At 42.3% G+C, this 25,993-nt stretch overlaps 1 protein-coding gene across 1 annotated transcript in view; it reads right to left on the reverse strand.

Annotated features, from left to right (window-relative positions):
• The window catches only part of SVOPL (SVOP like), a 67,413-nt gene extending 47,301 nt beyond the window's left edge, over window positions 1-20,112 (reverse strand). The window contains exons 1-6 of the mRNA XM_047097610.1: window positions 20,031-20,112; window positions 19,745-19,836; window positions 15,603-15,701; window positions 6,839-6,910; window positions 5,734-5,858; window positions 2,865-2,928 (exon numbers count right to left, since the gene is read on the reverse strand). Coding sequence (XP_046953566.1) covers window positions 2,865-2,928; window positions 5,734-5,858; window positions 6,839-6,910; window positions 15,603-15,701; window positions 19,745-19,836; window positions 20,031-20,112 — 534 coding nt within the window. The remainder of the gene's footprint in view (window positions 1-2,864; window positions 2,929-5,733; window positions 5,859-6,838; window positions 6,911-15,602; window positions 15,702-19,744; window positions 19,837-20,030) is intronic.
• Window positions 20,113-25,993: the final 5,881 nt, after the last annotated feature.

Here is a 25,993-nt window from a genome sequence, read left to right on the forward strand (position 1 = left end):
AGAGAATGGAAGATTAATAGTCTTCCCATCAGGGTGCCTGGCTGGTTCAGTCAGTAAAGCATGCGACTCTTGATCTCAGGGTTGTAAGTTCAAGTCCCACGTTGGGTGTAGAGATTACTTGAAAATAAAATCTTTAAAATTCCTCCTATCGAGTGTGCTCAACACCACCTCTCCCAGGAGCCTCTCTGTCAAGCATTTCAGTATGAGAGGAGAGAGGGGGAGAAGAGGAGAGAGGGGAAAGGGTCTTTGAGGAGCTGAGGCCCAGGTTCTAATCCCAGCACGACCTCTATGACCTGGATGAACTCGGAACATCGCTTCACTTCAACATGGCTCAGTTTGCTTGTCTATAAATAGAAGGCTCACTAGACAGGGGGTCAGCAATGTCGCCAAAGTTTTAAAAACCTGAGACAGTGATATTGCTTTCCCTGTTGAATAAATAATAGATTTACTGGTTCATAACTCAAAAGGCACAAAGGAAAATGCTGAAAATATTCTCTTCCTCTCTGAGTTCCCTGTTGTCCAGTCTTTTCTCAGAAGGAATCAATATCACCAATTTCCTGTGTGTCCTTCCAAAGTTGTTCTAAGCATATACAAGCTAATAAGGATATATCTTGCTCTTCTCTTTTTTCACAAATGGCATCAGAGTATAAATATTGCTTTTTGTACTGAAAAATGTATCTTGAAGATAATTTCACATCAACAAATAACATGGCAGCCAATTATGGCCAGGCTCCATGGGTTTGGGAATTAGAACAATTCCAAGTATTAGCCCGAGGATTATCTCCCCGCTGGAAGATAGAGACTAAATGACAACCCAACTCCACCTCACAGAGGTGGAGAGAAGATGATATAAAAAAAAAAAAAAGGCCCTTTGGGGGAGACTAATTAAGGGATGATTATTTTATCACGAAAGACTTCTATTATAAAACATGAGCAAGAGTATTTCAGAAAGTGCTAAGGACTATGAAACAAAAAGAGAGAGAGAGAGAGAGAGAGAGAAATCTCCAGGAGTGTGACTTGAGTGCTGAGGGATGAACTTTCTGAAGAGGCAACAAACAAGACTAGGGGTAAGCTGTTGCAGTGGACCAGATCACAGGTGATGCAGCACTGTAAAGGATTTTAGGAGCAACATGGCAAAAAATTTAAAACATGAAGATTTGGCACAGATATTAGAGGTAAAGGTGACAGGGTCTGCTGATAGACAATGCAACTGAGGGCCCATCAATAAGGAATGAATCAGCAGGGTTTGGTGACAGATTGAACGGGCGGGGGTGATGGGACAGGAGGGGTCGGGGTTGGTTCTTGAGTTTGCATCCCTGATACAGTGGGAACATGGAAATAAGAGGTTTCAGGGGAACATGAAGAGGTGAAATCTATCCATATTATATTTGTGGAGCCTATATGATAGTCAAGTGACTGTCAAGTAGTCTGTTGGCTACCTGCATCTGAAGTTCAAGGACATGCTCTTGGTTGTAGATAAAGATTTTTGGCATTTACAAATATAGATAGCTAAAAACACTGGAATTAATTAGATGACCCAAGGAGAGCAGGAAAGTAAGACGAGCAAGGAGAAGACCTAACCAGCAAGCATGCTGATGAATGAATGGCAGGCGAAAGAGAAAATGTCCACAGATAAGCCTGAGCAGGACTAGCCCATTAAATAATGTTAAGTGTAAAATCCAAATGCTAAGTATCAAAAGTGTGTGCATTCAGTTTAACCAAGATCAGAAGAAAGTCTGGCAGCTACCACTAACCCTGGAGAGCAGATGGGATGCCCAAAAAGGGGTAGCTGTAAAGAGTTAGCACAGCAGTGTTTGTTATGTTCTTTTATATTTTTGGTTGCCTAAATTTAGTGTTGGAAAAATTTGAAATAAATTTTATTTATTATTATTATTAATGTTTATTTATTTTTGAGACAGAGAGAGAGAGACAGAGCACGAGCAGAGGAGGGGCACAGAGAGAGGGAGGCACAGAGTCCAAAGCAGGCTCCAGGCTCTGAGCTGTCAGCACAGAGCCTGACACAGGGCTTGAACTCATGAGCTGTGACATTATGACCTGAGCGGAAGTTGGATGCTTAACCCACTAAGCCATTCAGGCGCCTCTATTATTTTTTTTTTTTTAAGTAGGCTTCATGCCCAGCACAATGCCCAACATGGAGTTTGAACTCATGACCCTAAGATCAAGACCTGAGCTGAGATCAAGAGTCGGACACTTAACCAACTGAGCCACCCGGGCGCCCCTAAAATAAATTTTAAAATATTCTCCTACTGCTTTTTTAATTGTCAAATATGTTTCAGTGAGACGAGATGTCTCTTTCCTGGATTGCCTGAAAGTCAGGGCTTCTGGATAGTGATAGATGGTACAAGGGCATCTAGATTCATTGACTTGGCTTCTGGATGCAAAACCTCTCCTCAGGGGTCAGCGGAGCCTGGGGAAGGCTTGGAAGCATCCCAGTCTTCTCCCCTGGATAGATGGCCCAGCCGGACGAGGCACTTATGGAATGTCCCCACAGGCGGGGGCCAATTATGGCCTGGCAGATACCAGTAACCCTGGAGAGCAGATGGGATGCCCAAAAAGGGGTAGCTGTGTCCTCCCCACCGCCCCCCCGCTCCCACTCAGTGGCAAGAGGAAGTCCATCCCAGATGCATTCCTGGGCTTCTCTCATTCCCCTGAAGCCAGGGCTCAGAGCACCTCAGACTAGGACCTCCAGCATCAAACATTCCCAGTGCTCCAGTTCAAACCAAGAAATCGGCAGTGTGCTGATCAAATAATCAACAATCGATCGGCCAGAAGAAAAACCATGTACATCGTATCCTTTAGGATCTGAAGACCGAAGACTGAGTAGATTTCCTTTTTTACCTTACCTGAGACAAGGGGAGCATATAGCCTCGATATTTTGTAGGCAAAAATTCAGTCTTTATGATTAGCCTAAATAGGAAGGGAGGTGAAACAAAATAATTTTGTTTTTATCAAAGCAAATAACTTTAAAAAAATCATAACTTTTCTTGTCACAGAGGTGAAAATGTAGACTTCACCATTATGAAGTGGCAAGAAATATATTTTTATATATAATATGTAACCATATATTGTTATACATACGTAACAATCTCTTTCAGTGGTCTCTCTCTGCTTTGCAAATGCACTTAGTCTTCAGTCACAGAGCAATGGCACATATATACATATATACACACACATACATATATATATACACACACATACATATATATACACACACGTGTGTATATGTGTATATACATATACATGTGTATATATATACACATACGTATACGTATGTATATATATACATATATATGTACATATACACATGTGTATATATATACATATATACATATGTGTGTGTGTGTGTGTGTGTGTGTGTGTGTGTATGCATATATATAGCTCCCAGTTCCTGCTAATATTTGGTCTTTGACTCTGGTTTCTGACACAGAACACTGAGAATCCTTGGAATTCCCTGATCCAAAGGAGCATCATTTGTTTTAATGAGATGGCTCTTGGTGAGCTCCTGAATGGTGGCCGGTCATAAAAGACCAAGCCGTGATTAGAACCTTGGGTCTTTCAGCCCTGTCCCCCATCCTCTGGAGAGAGGGGGGGTGGTGGAAAATGAGCTGATAATCAGTCATGCCTCCCGAACGAAGCCTCCATAAAAATCCCTAACACACAAGTTTCAGAGAGTTGCCAGGCGGGTGAACACATCTATGGGCTGGGCCGGGTGGGTGGGTGTGCCAGAAACTCCACAGGGACAGAAGCTCCGCTCTCAGGACCCTTCCAGACCTTGCCCTCTGTCCATCTCTTCATCTGGCTGTTCATCTGTTTCTTCTAAAATCTCCTTTGTAATAAAACTGCAATAGGAAGTAAACTGTTTTCCGGGGTTCTGCGAGTTTCTCTACCAAATTAGTGCGTCCGAGGAACAATTTGTGGCAACTTCCAATTTGTAACAAGTTGGACAGAAATTGTGGAGAACCTGGGGACCTACTACTTGTGATTGGTGTCTGAGATGGGTGACAGCCTCGCGGGACTGAGCCCTACACTTGTAGGGTCAGGTTCAGATCCAGTTAGGGTCAGAATTGAATCAAACTGTATACCAGCCGGCTGGTGTTGAAAAACTGGTTGGTGTGTAAATAACCCACACACTTAGTGTCAGAAATGCAGATGTCAGAAGTATTGAGTGTGAGCGTGTAAAGGAAAACAGAAGTTTCTCCTCAACAATTATGTTTTGCTGTATAATTGCTAACAGGGCCAAAATCCACATAAGAGAACGAGAAGAAACTTACAGCTGCTCCTCTGTTGACATGCTTATTCCCGAAATTATTTTAAGCCTTCTACCATTTAAGAGAGATAAGCCTCATTTTTTTTGCACCACCACTCCCCTCCCCCCACCATGCCGCAAAGTTGGCAAAATGTTTTGCCAAGCCTGATTCCCTTTTCTAAAACACACTTGGGAAATTAAAATACACCTGAAAGGAAGTAAATAGTTACCACAACACATGATGACAGTCAAAGCACTGGTTTCTAATAAAGTACATATTAATTTTGTGTATAGACAAATAAAGAGAATCATATTCCATCAGTTTTCTAATTGCTCTTCTCTGTTGCGGTTATTAACCAGGGTTTGGGCTTTCTTGGTAGCTTTATTGCTCCTTCCTGAGGGATGTTTTAAAATCCCAGCTCACTTCTACTCCTGTAGGGCTCCAAAGCTCAGAGTGGGGCTTAATTTATGCCCCAGGGAAGAATAGTCTTTCTTCAACACATTAAGGTAATAATTAGGTGCTTTGATATCTCCTAATATATTCTAAGGGTAACTTGCTCCAAGGCACCCAAGAGAGAGTAGCCTGAGGGGCCCTGTTAATTTAAGGGAGGTTCCAAGTTGCTGAACATTCAATGGAACACCTTTCCCACGCCCAGGCCCAGAAGACACCACGCACTTATCCCGGGGCAGATGAGGACAAGCAGCCACAATCTGGTTCAGCATTCCCCCTCTGCTTTGCAAATGCACTTAGACACAGTCTTCCGTCACAGGGCAAGGGCACTTTAAAACAGTGACTCCTAGGGGCGCCTGGGTGGCTCAGTCGGTTAAGCGTCCAACTTTGGCTCCAGTCAAGATCTCAAGGTTGGTGAGTTTGAGCCCCGCATCGGGCTCTGTGCTGACAGCTTGGAGCCTGGAGCCTGCTTTGGATTCTGTGTTTCCCTCTCTCTCTCTCTCTGCACTCCCCACTTGCACTCTGTCTCTCTCTCTCAAAAATAAATAAACATTGAAACACACACACACACACACACACACACACACACAGTGACTCCTAAATGTGAAAGGGGCTTCTGATCAAACTAAACTCTTGCAACAAATCCTCAAGAAATGAACAGATTGCGTTTGTTTCCTACCTCATATGGCACTTCTGCCTACCATTTTGTCTAACGAGATAAAGATCAGCCTTAGGGATGGAAAAGTTGACACACGTTCAATCTAGTGCACTCTGCTGGCCTCACCATCAAACAAACGTCATTTAATGAGCAAATAGCTCTTAGCAGCCATCACTTCAATCAATCAATCAATCAATCAATCAATCAATCGACCAGTCATTCGCTGAAAAATTAGCCCAAGTGGGGTCTTATCCATCTGCAACTTATTGATGCTATTGACCCATTGACCACAGAGTGTGTAAGTATCTGGGGGTGTACATATCCTCCTGTTAAGCATCCCCCAGGTGAAGTCTTTACCCTTGCGCATGGCCAGACACACCACAGCCCACCATTGTCCGCAGGAAGACAAACCAGATGTACGAGGGAGAGAAAGAGGTCAGCAAGGAGAAGTAGGCTCCCCACAGGAACGAGATGAGCAAAATCTAAAGCAACAAAAGGAGACTTATTAATGGGGCCTGCGTCCAAGGAAGGCACAGGAGAAAATTTAACTTCCGAAGGTGATTCCGTAATTTCCATCCGGACGCTTGCTTCTCTGAGCAGCTAATGCACAGGCAGATCACCAATCTCTCCGGATCTTCAAGCGACACAAACAGTGCCACTGTAGTGCCTGAAAGCCCAGGCGTTCCAAATTTACACCATGTGTCAAAACCGCCCAACTGCCTCCACCCTGACAGGTGACAGGAGCCTAAACTTGGAAATCAGGGTGCAAAAAATTGCCCTCGCTAGAGCACCGTGAAGCACGGTCTTGGAAGGGGCATGAGGAGAAAATTTTAAGTAATTGCTTTTTCTCTTTTTCTTCGTACTTTAAGAATAGTACAAATTCACAGTAGAGAATATGGAAGAAAAAGAGAAAAACAAGATATTTAAATCTTGCTTGACTTGCTTGACTCCCCAACCCAAAGAAAATACTGTTAACATGTTTTTATTCTATTTTCCCTGTTTGAAAGGGAAAAAATATTTTTAATGGCTGCAAAATATTCCAGTGGAAAGGACTAGAATACATAATACAATGCATAAACCCGTCCCCTATAGTTTAATGCTGAGGTTTTCTCACTATTACAATTGGCCGTGACAATGTCTGTGCATAAATCTCTGTGGTTCTCTGGTGATCCAAACAGGCTAGATTTCTGGAATGAAAATGATCAGGGGCGCCTGGGTGGTTCAGTCAGGAAAGCATCCAACTCTTGGTTTCAGCTCAGATCATGATTTCACAGTTTGTGAGTTTGAGCTTGGGATTCTCTCTCCCTCTCTCTCTGTCCCACCCCCCCCACACACACACACTCTCTCTCTCTTTCCCAAAATAAATATTTTTTTTTTAAAAAGAGAGAGAGAAGCAGTGGTGGCATCATCACAAAGGAAAACATAAAAGAGAATTACAAATCCTTCTTCAAGGCCAACCTACCTTCCAGCGGCCATATCTGTCAGCCAGAAGGCCAAAGAGGATGCTGAATACCATGTAGCCAAAAAACACCATCTGGAGGTGGAGTGAGAGAAAATTATCCTGTGGGCAGGCTAATATGCTGCTTACTCCGTTTCCCATTCCTCCATTTTAACGAAAAGTCGACTGGACACGTGTGAAGGTGAAGGAAAGTGAAGAATGTGTGTTCACAAAACTTTCCTGTCTCTGGTTAATATGTTCAGGGCTCCCGAGGCTGACGTCTCCCCTTGGCTCACCCCACACCTGGAGACACTGCCTCCAGGTGGAAACAGGAGTCGAAGGAACAGGTCACTGCTTCCCCTCTGATCCAAGATGATGGCACTGGCCTCATTCTACTCAGATGTATCATCGTGAATTTCCATTTTAAGAATTAAAAAAAACAAACTCCAGTCATTCATGACCTGCCTTATTCCACACGTAAGTTGAGACTTCTAGAAGTAATTTTCCTTTGTGTTCTCACAGGGAAACAGAAACTTTAAACAAACACCAAAAGAATCATTTAGAAACACTCTTCAAAACTAATACAAATCTATTTCTTTTCCTCACTTGCTCTCACAATGGCTTGTCCTACACTGATAAAATTCGAGAAGCTAGATATGATTACCAGCATTTTAAGTCAGCCTGAGCTGTGATCTGATGTCTGTGCCTTTAGGCTACTTATTTTTCTTCTTTCAGGCAGTTCCAGGCTTCACTAGCTTTCCTTCCTAGTAAGATCTCGGACTGATTGCCTCTAGGGTAATCAAAGGAAAGGTGTTAGCTTGCATTTCTAAGACTTTTTCAATAAGAGAGCTGTTTCTCTCTGCCTGCTTTGCTTTCTTTCTTTCTCCCTTCCCTACTCATCTTAAGGAAGACTCAAACACATTTCTTCCACTGGGAACTATATTAAAAAAGAAAACAACAACCCATATCTATTCTTGAACACAAAGCCATGTTTTTCCTCTGTGCACTGTACTTTCCAGGATAGAAGCGGGGGCGGGGGGCGGGTGGCGGGGAGGGAAGAACTCAGTGCTTTCTAAATGCCAAGACTTTTTATTCTGGAATATTTTCTTTCTGATTGTTGGTATTAATGTGCACTTTTTCTTTTAAATTTTTTTTTCTTAACGTTTATTTATTATTGAGAGACAGAGAGAGATAGAGCATGAGCATGGGAGGGGCAGAGAGAGGAGGAGACACAGAATCTGAAACAGGCTCCAGGCTCTGAGCAGTCAGCACAGAGCCTGACACGGGGCTCGAAATCATGGACTGTGAGATCATGACCTGAGCTGAAGTCGGACACTCAACCAACTGAGCCACCCAGGCGCCCCAATGTGCACTTTTTTTTTGAAAGATGATAGCTGATAGCAAGATTTTTTACCTCTTTCTCATTGTCTAATGACCTTAATTATCAATTATCAAATATGTGTCTGTGTGTATATGTGCGTGTGTGTGTGTATTAATGTCAACCCTATGTCAGCCACTCAGTTAAAAAAAAATTATACCAGTTAAAAAATAATTATATCAGGGGCACATGGGTGGCTCGGTTGGTTAAGTATCTGACTCTTGATTTCACTCAGGTCATGATCTCATAGTTCATGAGTTCAAGCCCCACATCAGGCTCCGTGCTGACAGTGTGGAGCCTATTTGGGATCCTCTCCCTCCCTCTCTCTGCCTCCCCCCTCTCTCTCAAAAATAAAAAAAAATTAATTTTTTGCAAACTTAAGAAAAAAATCATGTCAGTGGGGTGCCTGGTGGCTTAGTCAGTTAAGCATCAACTCTTGATCTCGGCTCAGGTCCTGATCTCAGATCCTGAGTTCAAGTCCTGCACTGGGCTCTGTGCTGGGTGTGAAAACTACAAAAAAAAATCATATCAGTTGGCGAATCTCAAAATTTGGGTATCCCTGAAATTAAGCAGTTTCTATCATGGAGTTATCAAACTCCCTCCAAGAAGGAAGAAGACTTGACCAGACTTGAATAAAAGGAAGTCATACACAAACCACCCAGGGCAGAGAGGAAAGTGGCTCTTTGGATTTAAAACATTTTTGTTGATTGAGGTGTTATGTTGCATCTAAGTTGCAACCAGATTAAATTTAATTAACTAATAAAGGTGAAGGAAAGAGTCAAATAAGATTAAATTTAAAGTTTCCTCTGTTCTCTCCCATCAGTGGCAGTTGTCTTTTTTTTTTTCTTTCCTGTTTTCTTTCCATTCAGGGTAAAGAAATGACTTTCCTAAGGCTGAGTTGTTTATTATTAAGCATATCTGGAGCACAAACCTTGACTCAAAGCCTGTGTGAACCCCAAAGCTTGTGAACGCTGATCCTGTTGGAAAAGCACACAGAGGCTTGAAGACACAAAACTCTCTCTCTTTCTCCCTGCCTCTCCCCCCTCTCTTCCAAGGGGTCTGCCTTTTCTGCAGGCCCTTATTTCTAGCATAGAAAAGACTCTTCTATTTCTGTTTCACACACCCCATGAAGTTTTGTTTCTTCAGTCACAAAACACGAGGAACCGTAATTCATCCACCTTCCTCAAGGTTTTACAATTAACTTCTCGGGCCAGGCTGACCAGAAGGTGGTGTTGGGGTTGGGGAAAGGGAAGCCTGGGAGATGGTGAACATGTGGCCACCTGGCTGAATCAGTCTGGGCCCCTCCTTGTAAGCAAGGCTGTGGTCAGTGAGCCCAGAGCACAGTTGCCCACGGTGGATGGGACTCACAGCCAGGATGACAGACACTAAAGAATGGTAGTCGGCCAGGAACTCTGAGCAAGAAATGGTCTCATCAGGGGTGACTTGAATTCCCTAGAGGACAGTTCTTGGAGAGGGGACCCACCTAACAAGGAAGTCGTGTTACAGCTGATGTTAGGGAGCCTCCTTAGATGCCACCGGGAACAACATAAACGCAACTGATGAAATGTCAGTTGTAAGTGTCAAAAGCGAACCATGTAATATAGTTTCGTGAGGTGACAGACGCAAACACCACAGCTGGATCTCCCAGCATCCTTGGGAATCAAGACGTGTGTGGCCACAAAGCCAGCTGGGGCGTGGTGCAGCTATCATTACACGAAACCTTACAACAGTCACTCTACGGGTCCAGGATCGACAAGCAATGCTCTCAAAATTGCAACTAACTTTTGTACATAGAAGAAAATGAAAAATGGCTGAGTCGCTTAATTACAAGCCCAGGTAAGGTCTTCAGCTATTTTTATTTATACCCCTTCCCTTTTCTAAAAGTAGTAGAACTTCAGGGGTGCCTGGGTGGCTCAGTCACTTAAGTGGTTGACTCTTGACTTCAGCTCAGGTCATGATCTCACAGTTGGTGGAAACTGCTTGGGATTCTGTCTCTCTCCCTCTCTCTCTGCCCCTTCCCTGCTGGTACTCTCTCGCTCGCTCTCTCTCTCTCTCTCAAAATAAATAAATAAACTTTAAAAAATGTAATAGAAAATTATATATATATATATACACACACACACATACAATTTGTCAAATTGGTTTCCATATAACACCCAGTGCTCCTCCCAGCAGGGGCCCTCCTCAATGCCCATCACCCACCTTCCCCTCTCTCCCAGTCCCCATCAGCCCTCAGTTTATTCTCAGTATTTAAGAGTCTCTTATGGTTTGCCTCCTTCCCTCTCTGTAACTTTTTCCCCCCTTCATCTCCCCCCAGTCTTCTGTTAAGTTTCTCAGGATCCACATAAGAGTGAACACATATGGTATCTGTCCTTCTATGTATGGCTTATTTCACTTAGCATAATAATCACCAGTTCCATCCACGTTGCTACAAAAGGCCTTATTTCACTCTTTCTCATTGCCAACTACTATTCCATTGTGTATATAAACCACAGTTTCTTTATGCATTCATCAGTTGATGGACATTTAGGCTCTTTCCATAATTTGGCTATAGTTGAAAGTGCTGCTATAAACATTGGGGTACAAGTGCCCCTATGCATCAGTACTCCTGTATCCCTTGGGGAAATTCCTAGCAGTGCTACTGCTGGGTCATAGGGTAAGTCTATTTTTAATTTTTTGAGGAACCTCCACACTGTTTTCCAGAGCGGCTGCACCAGTTTGCATTCCCACCAGCAGTGCAAGAAGGTTCCCCTTTCTCCACATCCTCGCCAGCATCTATAGTCTCCTGATTTGTTCATTTTAGCCACTCTGACTGGCATGAGGTGGTATCTCAGTGTGTTTTTGATTTGTATTTCCCTGATGAGGAGTGACGTTGAGCATCTTTTCAAGTGCCTGTTGGCCATCTGGATGTCTTCTTTAGAGAAGTGTCTATTCATGTCTTCTGCGCATTTCTTCATGGATTATTTGTTTTTTGGGCATGGAGTTTGGTGAGTTCTTTACAGATTTTAGATACTAGCCCTTTGTCCGATATGTCATTTGCAAATATCTTTTCCCATTCCTCCGGTTGCCTTTTAGTTTTGCTGATTGTTTCCTTTGCAGTGCAGAAAATTTTTATGTTCATGAGGTCCCAATGAACTATTGGGGATGTGCCAAGTAAGAAATTGCTTTTAATTCCCTTGCCTTTGGGGCTGTGTCAAGCAAGAAATTGCTACGGCTGAGTTCAGAGAGGTTTTTTCCTGCTTTCTCCTCTAGACTCTTGATGGTTTCCTGTCTCACATTCAGGTCCTTCATCCATTTTGAGCTTATTTTTGTGAATGGTGTGAGAAAGTGGTCTAGTTTCAACCTTCTGCATGTTGCTGTCCAGTTCTCCCAGAACCATTTGTTAAAGAGAGTGTCTTTTTTCCATTGGATATTCTTTCCTGCTTTGTCAAAGATTAGTTGGCCATACGTTTGTGGGTCCAATTCTGGAGTCTCTATGCTATTCCATTGATCTATGTGTCTGTTTTTGTGCCAATGCCATGCTGTCTTGGTGATTACAGCTTTGTAGTAGAGGCTAAAGTCTGGGATTGTGATGCCTCCTGCTTCAGTTTTCTTCTCCAATATTACTTTGGCTATTCGGAGTCTTTTGTGGTTCCATACAAATTTTAGGATTGCTTCTTTGAGCTTCGAGAAGAATGCTGGTGCAATTTTGATTGGGATGGCACTGAATGTGTAGATTGCTTTGGGTGGTATTGACATTTTAACAATATTCATTCTTCCAATCCATGAGCACGGAATGTTTTTCCATTTCTTTGTATCTTCTTCAATTTCCTTCATAAGCTTTCTACAGTTTTCAGCATACAGATCTTTTACATCTTTGGCTAGGTTTATTCCTACGTATTTTATGATTCTTGGTGCAATTGAGAATGGGATCAGTTTCTGTATTTGTCTTTCTGTTGCTTCATTACTAGTGTATAGAATGCAACTGATTTCTGTACATTGATTTTGTATCCTGAGACTTTGCTGAATTCATGTATCAGGTCTAGCAGACTTTTGGTGGAGTCTATCGGGTTTTCCATGTATAATGTCCTGTCATCTGCAAAAAGTGAAAGCTTGACTTCATCTTTACCAATTTTGATGCCTTTGATTTCCTTTTGTTGTCTGATTGCTGATGCTAGAACTTCCAACGCTATGTTAAACAACAGCGGTGAGAGTGGACATCCCTGTAGTGTTTCTGATCTCAGGGGGAAAGCTCTCAGTTTTTCCCCATTGACGATGATATTAGCTGTGGGCTTTTCATAAATGGCTTTTACGATGTTTAAGTATGTTCCTTCTATCCCAACTTTCTCGAGGGTTTTTATTAGGAAAGAATGCTGAATTTTGTCAAATGCTTTTTCTGCATTGATTGACAGGATCATATGGTTCTTTTCTTTTCTTTTATTAATGTGATGTATCACATTGATTGATTTGTGAATGTTGAACTAGCCCTGCAGCCCAGGAATGAATCCCACTTGATCATGATGAATAATTCTTTTTATATGCTGTTGAATTTGGTTTGCTCGTATCTTGTTGAGAAGTTTTGCATCCATATTCATCATGGATATTGGCCTGTTGTTCTCTTTTTTTGCTGAGTCTCTGTCTGGTTTGGGAATCAAAGTAATGCTGGCTTCATAGAATGAGCCTGGAAGTTTTCCTTCCCTTTCTATTTTTTGGAACAGCTTGAGAAGGATAGGTATTATCTCTGCTTTAAATGTCTGGTAGAATTCTCCAGGGAAGCCATCTGGTCCTGGACTCTTATTTGTTGGGGGATTTTTGATAACTGATTCAATTTCTTCTCTGGTTATGGGTCTGTTCAAATTTTCTATTTCTTCCTGTTTGAATTTTGGAAGTGTGTGGGTGCTTAGGAATTTGTCCATTTCTTCCAGGTTGTCCAGTTTGTTGGCATATAATTTTCCATCATATTCCCTGATAACTGCTTGTATTTCTGTGGTATTGGTTATAATAATTCCATTTTCATTCATGATTTGACCTATTTGGGTCATCTCCCTTTTCTTTTTGAGAAGACTAGCTAGAGGTTTATCAATTTTATTTATTTTTTCAAAAAACCAAGTCATGGTTTCATTGATCTGCTCTACTGTTTTTTTGTTTTTTTTTTTTAGATCCTAGATTGTTTATTTCTGCTCTGATCTTTATTATTTCTCTCATTCTGGGTTTGGGATGTCTTTGCTGTTCTGCTTCTAGTTTCTGTAGGTGTGCTGTTAGATTTTGTATTTGGGATTTTTCCTGTTTCTTGAGATAGGCCTGGATTGCAATGTAGTTTCCTCTCAGAACTGCCTTCACTGCATCCCAAAGTATTTGGATTGTTGTATTTTCATTTTCATTTGTTTCCATATATTTTTTAATTTCTTCCCTAATTGCCTGGTTGACCCATTCATTCTTTAGTAGGGTATTCTTTAACCTCCATGCTTTTGGAGGTTTTCCAGACTAAAAAAGTACTAGAAATTTTTTTAAGTTTATTTATTTTGAGAGAGACAGAGCATGTATTTGGGGGGGGGGGGGCGCAGAGAGAGAGAGAGGGAGAGAGAGAATTCCAAGCAGGCTCCTCAATGGCAGCACAGAGCCTGACGCAGGGCTCGATCACCCAAATCCTGAGATCAGAACTGAGCTGAAACCAAGAGCCAGATGTTCAACCAACTGAGCCACCCACATGCCCCCAAAGTACTAGAACTTTAAAAAAAAAAAAAAGGAACAAGTGCAACAAAATTTAAAAAGGAACTTTAAAGAGGGAAATGGATGTAAGAAAATAAGCACATCTGTACATGTGCTGCTGGGACTGAGGCCTCCATGACAAAGAGAGAAATACAACTGGGTGGACATAATATGTCATCTGAGAGAACTCAGATCAGTCCCTGAGGTGAGAAGGAGGTTCCTGGTTCCCAACACAGACGAGAATTCCCAGGTCAAGAATTCCCAAGTGTGAGGAGGGGACAGCCCTTCCCCAGAAGTCTTCTGCAGCGAAGGCTGCTCTCTGCCCATAACCCGCAGAAGGCGAGGGGGATGGGGATAACTTCCAGCATTCTCCATGGCCAATTTCAGGCCGTAACTCTTACTCTCTTACAGAGCCTCACCCTCTTTCAAGAACTCTGCCATGTGACTCTGTATCCCGTACCCATCACCCGCCACCTGCCCTTGACACTCCCATTTCAGTGAGAATCTCAGCACCTGGCTCATCAGAGTTCTCTCTTAAGTCCTGCCTTCATGAAAACCAGCTTCAATACCCAAGTAAGTCAATTCTCCACTTCTCACCTTGTGTTTCTTTTGCCTCCTTGGCTGATGTGACGTCTCAAATACTTCCAGAACACGCTTCCTCACCTCCACTCACTCTGCTGCTTTACCACCACTAACTTATCTACCGTCCAACCTTATCTCCTCAGAGCTTTTGGAAAGCTGACCCTGCATGTCCCTCCTTAAAGCCCCTGAATGGTTCCCTGTCATCCACAGTGTGGCCTCCAACATTTTTAAGCATGAAGAACCTCTTTCAAGATTAAAAAAAAGAAATACATTTACCAGAGCTGTGCATGATGGGAAGTATACTTTAATATCCATTTAATGACAAACACATGACAACTATGAAGTCAATGATGTGTTTGGGTGAAATTGATTCCTGTTACATAAAACAGTAATTTGAAAAACTATCATATAGGCCAACTATTTTTTGCTTGGAGAATTTGCACATGCTGATGCATGTTGGGGCACAGGAGCCTACAGTAGTCTCCAGAATGGAGTCCATGCACAGACTCCAAGATGCTTCTGGTCCCCACCTGTCTCTGCAGCCTTGTCTCATACTGCGCTCTCTTCCTGACTTTCTATTCAAGCAACACGGAACTGCCTGCACTCCCTCCAACACTCATGCCTGCACACAGCCTGCTGGCAATCAATTGGCACTTAATAAATACCTTTTGAAAGAATGATATATAATATCCTTAATTCCCTCTGTAGCAAACCTTGGGGTGCAATTCATAAGGCTATTCATAATCATCTTTGAGGAAAGTTGAATGCATAATACAGTTCACTGCAGTGAGGGTGATCTGATGATTGCCTAAGTGACTACAGTTCAACTAATTTGCAGTCTGACTCAAACCATAACTAATCCATGACTTAAGGGCTACTCTCTCTGATTTGCATTTGTCTTGTCTAACCTCTTGCTAGAGGCTAGAAAATAAGTAGTTCAAGGTTGTGCTCCATACAGGAAAAGAGAGAAAAAAAAAACAGAGAAAGACCTAAAATGGTAGTTTGACCCTGACAACCCATGAGCTTTGGAAGCCAACACACCAAGCAGGGAGGGAGCCTCTGGTTCTCAGCCCTGTAGGATGGGGGAAGGGGAACAGAAATCCTAGGTTCTCAGTTGGTTCATTCAAAGCAGGCACTCACCGTGGTCACTAATGCCACCTGCCAATTCTCCAGCTGCCATTCACAGCGGATGACAGGAGACACGACCGCTATTAACATGATCTCCATGGCCTCGGCAACCTTAAAGAAGGAGAGAGAGTTCCATGTCTTAGTATTCTTACATTCTTAGTATTCTGTCTGGTTTCTCATCAGTTCTGCCCATGTGTGCCTGTCCATCCATCCTTCTAATCCTAACCTCCTCCTTCCCCTTCCCCCATTTAGGGAGCATCTATTGTGAACCCACTCGGCCCTTCTAGTTGGATAAAGAAGTATAGTAGAACTCTGGCTTCCATGGATGTAATAGCTATGGTTTGAACAATTTGAGAGGGTTCCCACAGATTTATGACACGTATCTCTTTGTGATGTTGCTGATCTATGCATTTGCATGGCAGCACTATGAGGGTGTTGGGGTGGGGAGGGGGCAGCCACTTAGCTAGTGGGAGAATCTAGCTAATCACCAGCATCTACATCAACCTAGCTTTGCTGCTTCACACTCATGACTGTGAAAGTCTCAGGGCATAGCCTTTGCAGATGGGTTTGTGAACTAGTCTCTGAACTCAAGAAGCTGAGATAGAAGGCAGGCTTCATGAAAACTAGAAGAGAGTAAAGCAGCACGTACAGAACAATGAGCTCATCATCAGGAAAGAGTGTCTATTCAGCAGACTTAGGGTATGCTGTGCTACTAAATATTTCTTTCAATAGGAAGTTTGGGTATCATCCTTTGTTCATTTCTTGCAATCCGTTATGGAGTGAGTTTATCTCCCAGGGTAAGGAAGAAGCAGATGCTAGGGAAGAGTTGATAGTAATGTGGATTATGTATTATGATCTATTTGCATATTTATAACGTGATGGTCTGGGATGAACGAAGTATAACGGTGTTAGCTATTACATGGGAATTGGAAAGGTATTGTAAAGGCTTGTCTCTTCTTGGAGAGTATTACAGTCATGCTTAGAGTTCAGATAATGGGTATGTCTTAGCCCAAAAAGTATAATAAATAAGAGATGGCATGGCAACCTCTGACGGATGTTTGATTTATTATACATCTCTCAGTAATATAGAGCAGTTGGGTCAATATTAATCAGGACTCTACCCTTCTAAATGGTCTTAGGAGAAAGTAAGTCAATAAGGGATAAAGCTCTGCATCACTCTGATACAGGAGGCTTAAGGGAGAGGGACCAGCAAGAACCTAGGGAAGGGGGCATGAAGGAGCAGCACTGCATAAGAAGATCTAAAGGCTCCTGGGTGTCCCCGTCGGTAGTGCATCCGACTTCGGCTCAGGTCATGATCTCACAGTCCATGGGTTCAAGTCCCATGTCTGGAACTGTGCTGACAGCTCAGAATCTAGAGCCTGCTTCCGATTCTGTGTCTCCCTCTCTCTCTGCCCCTTCCCACTTGTGCTCTGTCTCTCTCTCAAAAATAAATAAACATTAAAAAAAAGAAAAGAAAAAGAAGATCTTAGAAGACCTCAGAGGACACTGGGATGCAGGAAGCCTGGTCACAGACTGAGGCTGTGCTGCTGCTGTGATGCTATTACATATACCCTGGTCGTGTGAGGCCCTGAAACCCAACTATTGCTCCCACTGCCTCTAACCAAGAACTTTAACAGACCATGGCCCGGAGGAGCCATGCCCGTCGTTGTCAGCACACCTATTCTGATGAGAAGATCCATCCAAAGCAGCCCCATCCTAAAAACAGGGGATGGATTTGGTTACAACACCCAATTAAACAGTTCTGTGTGTGTGTGTGTGTGTGTGTGTGTGTGTGTGTGTGTGAGGGGGGGAGGGGGGAAGGAGGGAGGAAGAGACCTGGTAAACAGCCCTTCCCATCTTGATGCGTTGGGAAGAACTGAAGCAACTTACAAAACACTTAAAGAAAACCAGAAGCTATTTCACAACAACACCAAGTATAAATAGGCAATAGACATACAATCACCACAGATGTGGATCTGGATCTGGACATCAGGGATGAGTTATATAGAGGTGGTAACTATCCTTCGGGAAGGGAGTACAATAGCATCATCTTTCGTGTTTTAAATGTTTATTTATTTTCTGAGGGAGAGAGAGAGACACACACAGAGTGTGAGTGGGGGAGGGGCAGAGAGAGAGGGAGATACAGAATCCTAAGTGGGCTCTAGGCTCTGAGTTGTCAGCAAAGAGCCCCACGTGGGGCTAGAACTCACAAACCGTGAGATGAGACCCGAGCCGAAGATGGATGCTCAACCAACTGAGCCACCCAGGTGCCCCCATCTTTCTTTTTTTTTTTTTAAGTTTATTTTTACTTTGAGAGAAAGAATGAGCAGAGGAGGGCAGAGAGAGAGGGAGAGAGAGAATCCCAAGCAGGTTCTGCACTGTCAGCCCAAAGCCTGACACAGGGCTCAAACTCACAATCCATGAGATCATGACCGAAGCCGAAATCAAGGGTCAGATGCTTAACTGACTGAGCCACCCAGGCACCATCCCCCCAAGTACCATCCTTCCAATACAAATAATAACCACTAAAAATGCAGTCTCTTTGTACACATGGTTTGATTTGGGAAGGTAAAAACATTCTGCATATCCTTTTCACTTGCTGCTATGGTATAAAAGACAGGGTTCTTGCCATATTTGAAGGAAAAAGATGCAGAGAGTTTAGCAGTGTTTAAGCCAAGAGGACCATGTAGTGAAACCATACTGGAAACCAAATATGAAAAACAGAAGTAGAAATATTCTGGTTGAAAGTAGAGGAGAGTTAGGATAAAACCCTGGCCATTCATACCCATTCATGCCTTGAAATATGGAATCTTAACATTCTGGAGCCTAGGTGAGATATTACTTTATAGATGAAGACATGCTCTAAATTGTATTGTTGGTTATCATAAAAGTAGGGCCAGGACGTGTCTTGCCTTTCTCTCCTTCCTTACCTAGCTGCCTCCTGGGAGTGTGGGGCTTTGGAGTGATGCCTCAGAACGTGTCAAGTGCCACGTTTTTCTCAAACCACTTAGCAGAGAGTGAGGGTCAGGGCTATTATTTATTCACTGGTCTCTTGGCTATCTTTATCTGCCACCTTAAGCCACTGTCATATGGACCACCTCCCTCAGATTTTCCATTCTGTCTCAGTGTCATTATCATATTCCTGACATATTCTCACTGCACCTACAAAAAAAGAAGGAGTAGTAGCTTTGTCTGTAGTGGTTTCACTGTCAGCAAAAGCCCTGGGGCTGAGACGTCTCTCTTCTTTCCTCATAACAGCTGATGGTAAATAGCAAACCTGCATTAGTGCCGCTTAAAGGTTCTGGAAATCTGTAATTACAACAGGTGTCCCATGGGATTCTGATGCACAAAATATGTGAGGACCATGTGTCTAATTTTCCTTAGAACGATATTAGTTTTCTCCTCTCTTCGCAGCAAAGGAAGTGATTTAAAGCATTTTAAAAAAATGAATATTGAGGGGCACCTGGGTGGCTCAGTCAGTTAAGCATCCCACTTTTGGTTTCGGCTCGGGTCATGATCTCACGATTCGTGAGTTTGAGCCCAGCTCTGGGCTGACAGCACAGAGCCTACTTGGGATTCTCTCTCTCTCTCCCTCTCTCTCTGCTCCTCCCCAGCTGGCACTTGCACGCACGCACGCACAAGTACAAACACACCCACTCTCTCTCAAAATAAATAAACATTTAAAATAAATAAATAAAAGTGAATACTGAAAAGGGGCGCCTGAGTGGCTCAGTCGGTTGAGCGTCTGACTTCGGCTCAGGTCATGATCTCACAGTTTGTGGGTTCGGGCCCCGCATCAGGCTCTGTGCAGACAGCTCAGAGCCTGGAGCCTGCTTCAGTCCCGTGTCTCCCTCTCTCTCTCTCTGCCTCTCCCCTGCTCACGCTCTCTCTCTCTCCCTCTCTCTCTCAAAAATAAACATTTAAAAAAAAATGAATATTGAATTCCCAGAACATAAAGACACAGAAATTTATTTGCTCATGACCAAACCAAAATAATGAAAATTATTTCTGAATTAACCACCTCCCAGGATTCCTATTCCCCATCACTCCCTTCCCTGAATGGACACACTCCAGACCTGGAGGTCAGGGAAGATTCTATGTGTCCAATAATGTATTAGCTTTGGAGACTCAAATGATCTCCAAGGAGCACTTACCCCAGTGCTGCCCATGATCAGAAACAAAGCAATGTGGAATCGTCCAAATCCAATGGTCTCCACGGCGTCTTCCACGGTGAATGTCTTTGACTCTAACAAGGAAGGGCAGAGTGAGAGAAATAGCCTCTGTGAAAAGAGAATGTATGTGGAGGTTTGCCACTAATAATGAGGAGGAAGATATTGAGAAACCAGTCCGTTTTTATAAAAATTAGTAAATACGGGGGGGTGGGGTGGGGTGGGGATTAAGCAGCAGCTTCAGGATATGAGACTTCCGTGATCCTCTTACCTTTTGGCTGTGGCTCTGGGGTCTCCAGGCTCAGCTTCTGGAGGCTAATGACGGTGACCGGTTCTGTCTGCTTGGTTGCCATGTTCTAAATGGTCTAAATTTCCCACACAGCTTCCCTGATGGAAGCAGGAGAGGGAAGAAGAAAAATATGTAATAGCGTACACATTTGCCTTTAATCTACACAGAAAATCTATGAGGTAGGTATTCTAACTTCTCCCCAAATGAGAAGCCTGAGACATGGAGAGGTCAAATGCCCAAAGGAGACTACTGGGCCCCAGTGGCTAGTAATCAACCCTGAGTCAGGGGCCAGGGGAGCTCTGAACAACTTGGACAATAGCATCCTCTAACTGGGAGTGAAGATGGCCTTTGCCACAGGGCAATAATCACAGTAGGCAGAGCTTTACATTCCCATAGATCTCGTGGTTTATAGTGTGCTTTCTATGGAACATTTTCATTTCATTCTGCTGGAAACCCAGGAGCACTTCTGTTTGTCAGCCCCCTCCCCCTTTATGTATTTAGCCCAAAGGATTCTTAACTCTAAAAATCAAAAGAAAAATAAAACAAAGAAAGCTCACTATCAACTTAATGAAATCTTTTCCAAATGACTTTAAGACATGGTAATTTAACTCTACATCCCTTGCGGGATAAATGGAAATCCTAACCTGTTCTCAGTAATTAGATTGTTACTAATAATACTGGTATCCTTATTTGGATACTAGTATGTATTGTAGGAGAAAGCAAGTAGTAATTATATTATTAGGAACCAAGACTTTTGGTGTAAAAGATACAAAAATTAAAGAAGTTATATAAAAACCTTATAATCCTAACTTTAAATTGGAAATACCAATATGAATTCACTATGTATTTTGTATATATATATATATATATATATATATATATATATATAAATATATATATATCTCATATCTCCTAATATTATCCACTGGAAGAGCCTGGAAAAGATGACTAATAAGCACTCCTAGAGCCCAGATTGTTTTGTTTCCTATTTCCCATTAAAAGAAACCCTGGCGCCTTAGATAAATGGCTAATTCTGGATCTGGGACAGGAAATGTGTAAATTGAGCCTGGAACATCTTGTCATACCAGACAGCAAGGAAGGTATCAAACACTCCTGGGGCTGTGACAAAAGATTACAAGATTCAACTTGAAAAGGCTCCCAAGGGCCAAAGATGGGACAATTTAAGCATCAAGAAGAATAATGACTGCAAAGAATTGAAACACATCAAAGATATCAAAATCCGTTGTTCACAGCAACACTAAAATGAAAATCTCACAGATCACCTTTGATACTAAGAAACCAACTCATTATTCTGAAAACTAGTAAATGTCTTGTCTTTCTTGTGTAAGTTATTTGTACTTCAAGACAACCAAACAGTTTGTTAAAGAAAATTGTTTTTTTTTTAATTTTACCTAATACATGCAGAAAAAAAAAAGGATGAATGGAATTAAGTTATGATTTTACAACTCAGTGAAATCATGGATCTAGGCAATGATTACCAGTGGCTGATAAATTACTAGGTGAAAGGCTGATGAAAAGATGGATAAGAGATAGATAAGACTGATAACACCCGTAGCCATGGAAAAATCTTAATGCTGGGGTGCCTGGGTGTCTCTGTTGGTTAAGCATTGGACTCTTGATTTCCACTTAGGTCATGATGTCACTGTTCATGAGATGGAGCCCTGTATTGGGTTCCGTGATTCTCTCTCTTCCCTCTCTGCCTCCCCCTTCCTCCAGCTCTCTCTCTTTCACACACATAAAATAAATACACTTTAAAAAAAACAGAAAAATCTTAATGCTCCTGAGAGACAGTCAGATATCACGTGGTCCTGATGAGATGCAATAGGACGGAAGTGTACAACATCACCTGTGATGTACTCTCCTAAGAAGAAATTGAACCAGAATCTGATCAAGCCTCTAGCTCTACCAGTTTACGCAGGAGATGAAGAAGAAGCTCATTAGACCATACCATGTGGATGCGATAATACAAAATCCAGTATGTGGGAAGTTGTATAAGATAAGTGAGCTAACTTCTTCAATGAAGAAATGGCAAGCTAAAAAGAGGAAAGGGGAAATTATAGACTAAAACAAAAGTGACAAATCAACCAAATAAATGAGTTGATCTTATCTGGATCCTCAGTCAAATAAACTGACTATAAAACAGCAACAACCAAGAGAATGAGAGGAAAAAGCGATGAGAGGAAAATCAGGGCAATGTCAACAAGCATGAAAGTTGGATGATATCAAGGAATTTCTGATGACACCATTAGGTGGGACAATGATCTTATGGCTATGGCAGAAAAAAAGAATCCTTACATCGTAGGGATATGTATACTAAATATTTAGGGACAAAATGATGTGATGGCTGGGATTTGTTTTAAAATAATTCAATGGTAGGGTGGGAGAGAGTGCATAAGAAGTAGATGGGCATATAGAAGAATAAAGAATGGCCATATGTGGAAAATTATTGAAGGAGGGTGATTGGTTCATTGGGGTTCATTTAATATCTGCTTTTGAAGATGTGTAATATTTTTCGAAATAAATCGTTCAAAAAGTGAAGTTCTAAGATTTTAAAATAACTTTTCCAATGTCAGACCACTAGTAAATAGCAGGATCAGAACTCAAACCAAGGTATTTTTTCCCCAACATAAAGAACTAGCCACAAACCAGTTTATAGCCACACATCAAGGTCATTTAAGTTGGCTAAGGGCCAGCTCTGTATCTTGTATTGCATGGACTCCTGTAAAGACGTTGAAAGAAGGTCTGATATGTTCTCTGCCCTAAGGAGTCCTTATTCTAGTTGGGGACACCAAAGATACACATCAAAACAACTATACCGTAATGTAGCTATTATTTATTTTCCTAAAATGATGTCACAGAGACACAAATATTCCCAGATGAGAGAGAGATCAATAATGCTCAGAAGTAAGTCCATGAAATCCTCTTTCTCAAAGGAAAACATGAAAAGTTCAAAAAGCTGTTACTTTCCCACAGTGGAAAAAGTAAAAAATAATTGGCCTCTCAGCCCACGTAAGAGCCTGAAAATCATTCAGACAGACTGTTCTGGAACTACCGCTCCCTTTCCAGACTTTGTCCAAACACCCTTTGGAGAAGTGCTCTTTATCTGGTAACTTTTATAATGAAGTAGTTAGCGGAAAAATCCCCTTCTTTTGATTATAAAAAGGACTTCTATACACATCAAAAATTGGCTATGACTAACACACTTACAATTTGGAAGATGAACAAGTAACAGATTTAACTTAATCAAAATTTGAAAACAAGACCATTCCATGAGAATGGCATAGTGGTGATGATTGTACAACCTTGTGACTGTACTAAAATTCACTAAATTATATGCTTTAAGATGGTAAGTTTTATTGCATGCAAATCACATCATTTTTTTTTTTCCTAAAAAACAGTAATGCAAATCATAGCAGCAGACTTAAAAATCAAAAGTGATTCAGGCCATTTATAGTCTTAGAGAATAAAACAATTTAGTTGGGTGGGAAAATAATCTTTTAAATCTCAGTAAGTTCATTTTAAGTTCAGTTACAAATAAAATGCTTAACAATAAGCTCAATCTTCAATCTTCAATCAACACTTAATCTCTCCTACGAGTCAAGTTTTACGACTTCTCATAGCAATCAAAATATGTTTTACAATTTTAACCATCACAAAGGCTTATGTTTTAGAAGAGTAATAAAACAACCTCTAGCAATTCTCCTTTTCATAGTGAGTGGCAAGAAAAGACACACAGGAAATCTGTTTTTTACTGAGCAGAGCAAGTTTTAATTCATATGCTTTAAGCTGATTAGATCATTCTGGGGGTCATAAATATCCTACATTCCTCCATTTTCTTATCAGCAAAGAGAAGCGATTCATCATGGAGGACCTGGAAAAAGGTATTAGGTCCAAGATAATTACTTCACAGCTTTCTTGAATGAAAACTGATCCCAGTAAGGGAGATTCACATCCGTGATTTCATTCTTTTTTCAAGATTTTATTTTGGGGAGGGGCCAAGACGGCAGAATAGCCCGGAAGCTTTTTTGTGTGCCTCTCGCCCCTAAAATGCAGCCAGATCAACACTAAACCATCTTGCACACCTAGAAAACTAATTTGAGGCCTAACACAACAATCTACACCACCTGAACCACAGAATTTGGCAGGTACTGGTGCAGAGAGGTGAACGGGGGCGGGGAGAGAAGCTGCAAGGGCAGGGAGTGGTTTTTGCTCGCAGAGAAGAGGGGAGAGTACGGGAAAAGCACCCCACCCCCACCCCGTCCCAGCAAAAGAAGCTGGAAAGAAAAAAGAAGTGGAAACAGCCACATGGGTCTGAACCAAAAAGGGAGAAAGGAGAGGGTTTAAATTCCATTAAGACTCTATATACTGGGAGAACACAGAGTGTGAAACTCTGCAGCTCCATACCTGGCAGAGCTCCGGTGGGAAGGGTGAATTCCCAGGAGTAGAGAGCAAGGTCGGAGGGGTCCTCAGGTCACACAGGGAGTGGCGGTTCCCCTGTTGGGAGGACATTTGAAAGAAGCTGTGCAGCCTCCCCACAGGCTAAGGTCCCAGCAGACCCTGGAGAAGAGCCACATTTGCTGGTGCTGGAATAAGGACATTGAGGGTGAAGACTGGCACCCGGTGTGTGTTGTGATGCTCCATAATCCCTGCAGTGCTTTGGCTACACGATGGCATGAGCTTTTTCTGGGGGTGGGATGGCACCCGGCCACAGTCTCTGGGCATCGGCAGCAGGGCAGTCCTGTGAACGTTCCTGGGTGCAGCTGGCACCGGGCCATTGCTCAGGAGACCCTCCCCCAGAGGATCCGAGCCGATCAAATCTACAGTCCCTCGGAAGGGAGGGGTCGGGAAACACAGCCGCATCTGAGATAAAACTCTGGAGGCAGGTGCCACCTGGCAGCCTGGCGGCTTGGTCACCAACAGTGTTGAAGCGGGGAGTGGAGGGAAGCGGGAGACAAAGGTGGGGTGCTTGACTGCCGGTGGGGGAGAGCACAGAGTTCCGATACTACAGACTGGGTACCTGGGTGATGCCATTTCACCCGCCCCGCGCATGCGCCTACACACCTAGACAGCCACAGCAATCCACTCCAGGAAGCTAACCAGCGCCATCTAGTGGAGGTGGGGCCGTTACACTAAACCCCGCCCAACTGGGCCAACAGTGCCCTTGACAACGCAAGTCTCTCCACCTGCTTAGTTTACAGAGGATTAAGTGCTTCATAGCTTGACTTCTAAGGGAAAGCGGAGGTAATTTCCTATTTCATTCTGTTCACTGGTCTTTTTTTCAGTTTTTTTTTCTTTTTCTTTTCTTATTCTTGAATACAGAAAGAAAAAATTTATTATCTTCCATTTTTATTACAAGATTGTTCTTTATTTTTTTCTACTCTATTTTTTACGTTTTTGTACAATTTTTAAAATTCTATTCAACTTTCATCATTTCATCTTATTCTATTTTATTGTATTCATTTTTCAAATTTTCAAACGTTTTGTTTTTTTCTTTTCTTATCTTTCCTTTTTTCCTCTAATCTACCAAGCCTCTTCCAACAACCAGACCAAAACGTACCTAGGATCTAGCATCCTTTCTTTGATTTCTTTGTGTTGTTTTTAATTTTTATTTTTTTCACTTTATTAATTCCTTTTCTTCCTTCAAAATGACAAAACAAAGGAATTCGCCCAAAAAGAAAGAACAGGAAGAAATGACAGCTAGGGACTTAATCAATACAGACACAACAAGATGTCTGAACCAGAATTTAGAATCATGATATTAAGAATACTAGCTGGGGTTGAAAATAGATTAGAATCCCTTTTTGCAGAGATAAAAGAAGTAAAACTAGTCAGGATGAAATGAAAAATGCTATAACTGAGCTGCAATCTCAAATGGATGTCGGCAGCAAGGATGGATGAGGCAGAGCAGCAAATGAGCAATATAC

The sequence above is a fragment of the Lynx rufus genome, unplaced genomic scaffold (genome assembly GCF_022079265.1).
Source record: "Lynx rufus isolate CCGP_SWC_20201006 ecotype Redwood Valley unplaced genomic scaffold, mLynRuf1.p SCAF_4, whole genome shotgun sequence".
NCBI lineage: Eukaryota > Metazoa > Chordata > Mammalia > Carnivora > Felidae > Lynx > Lynx rufus.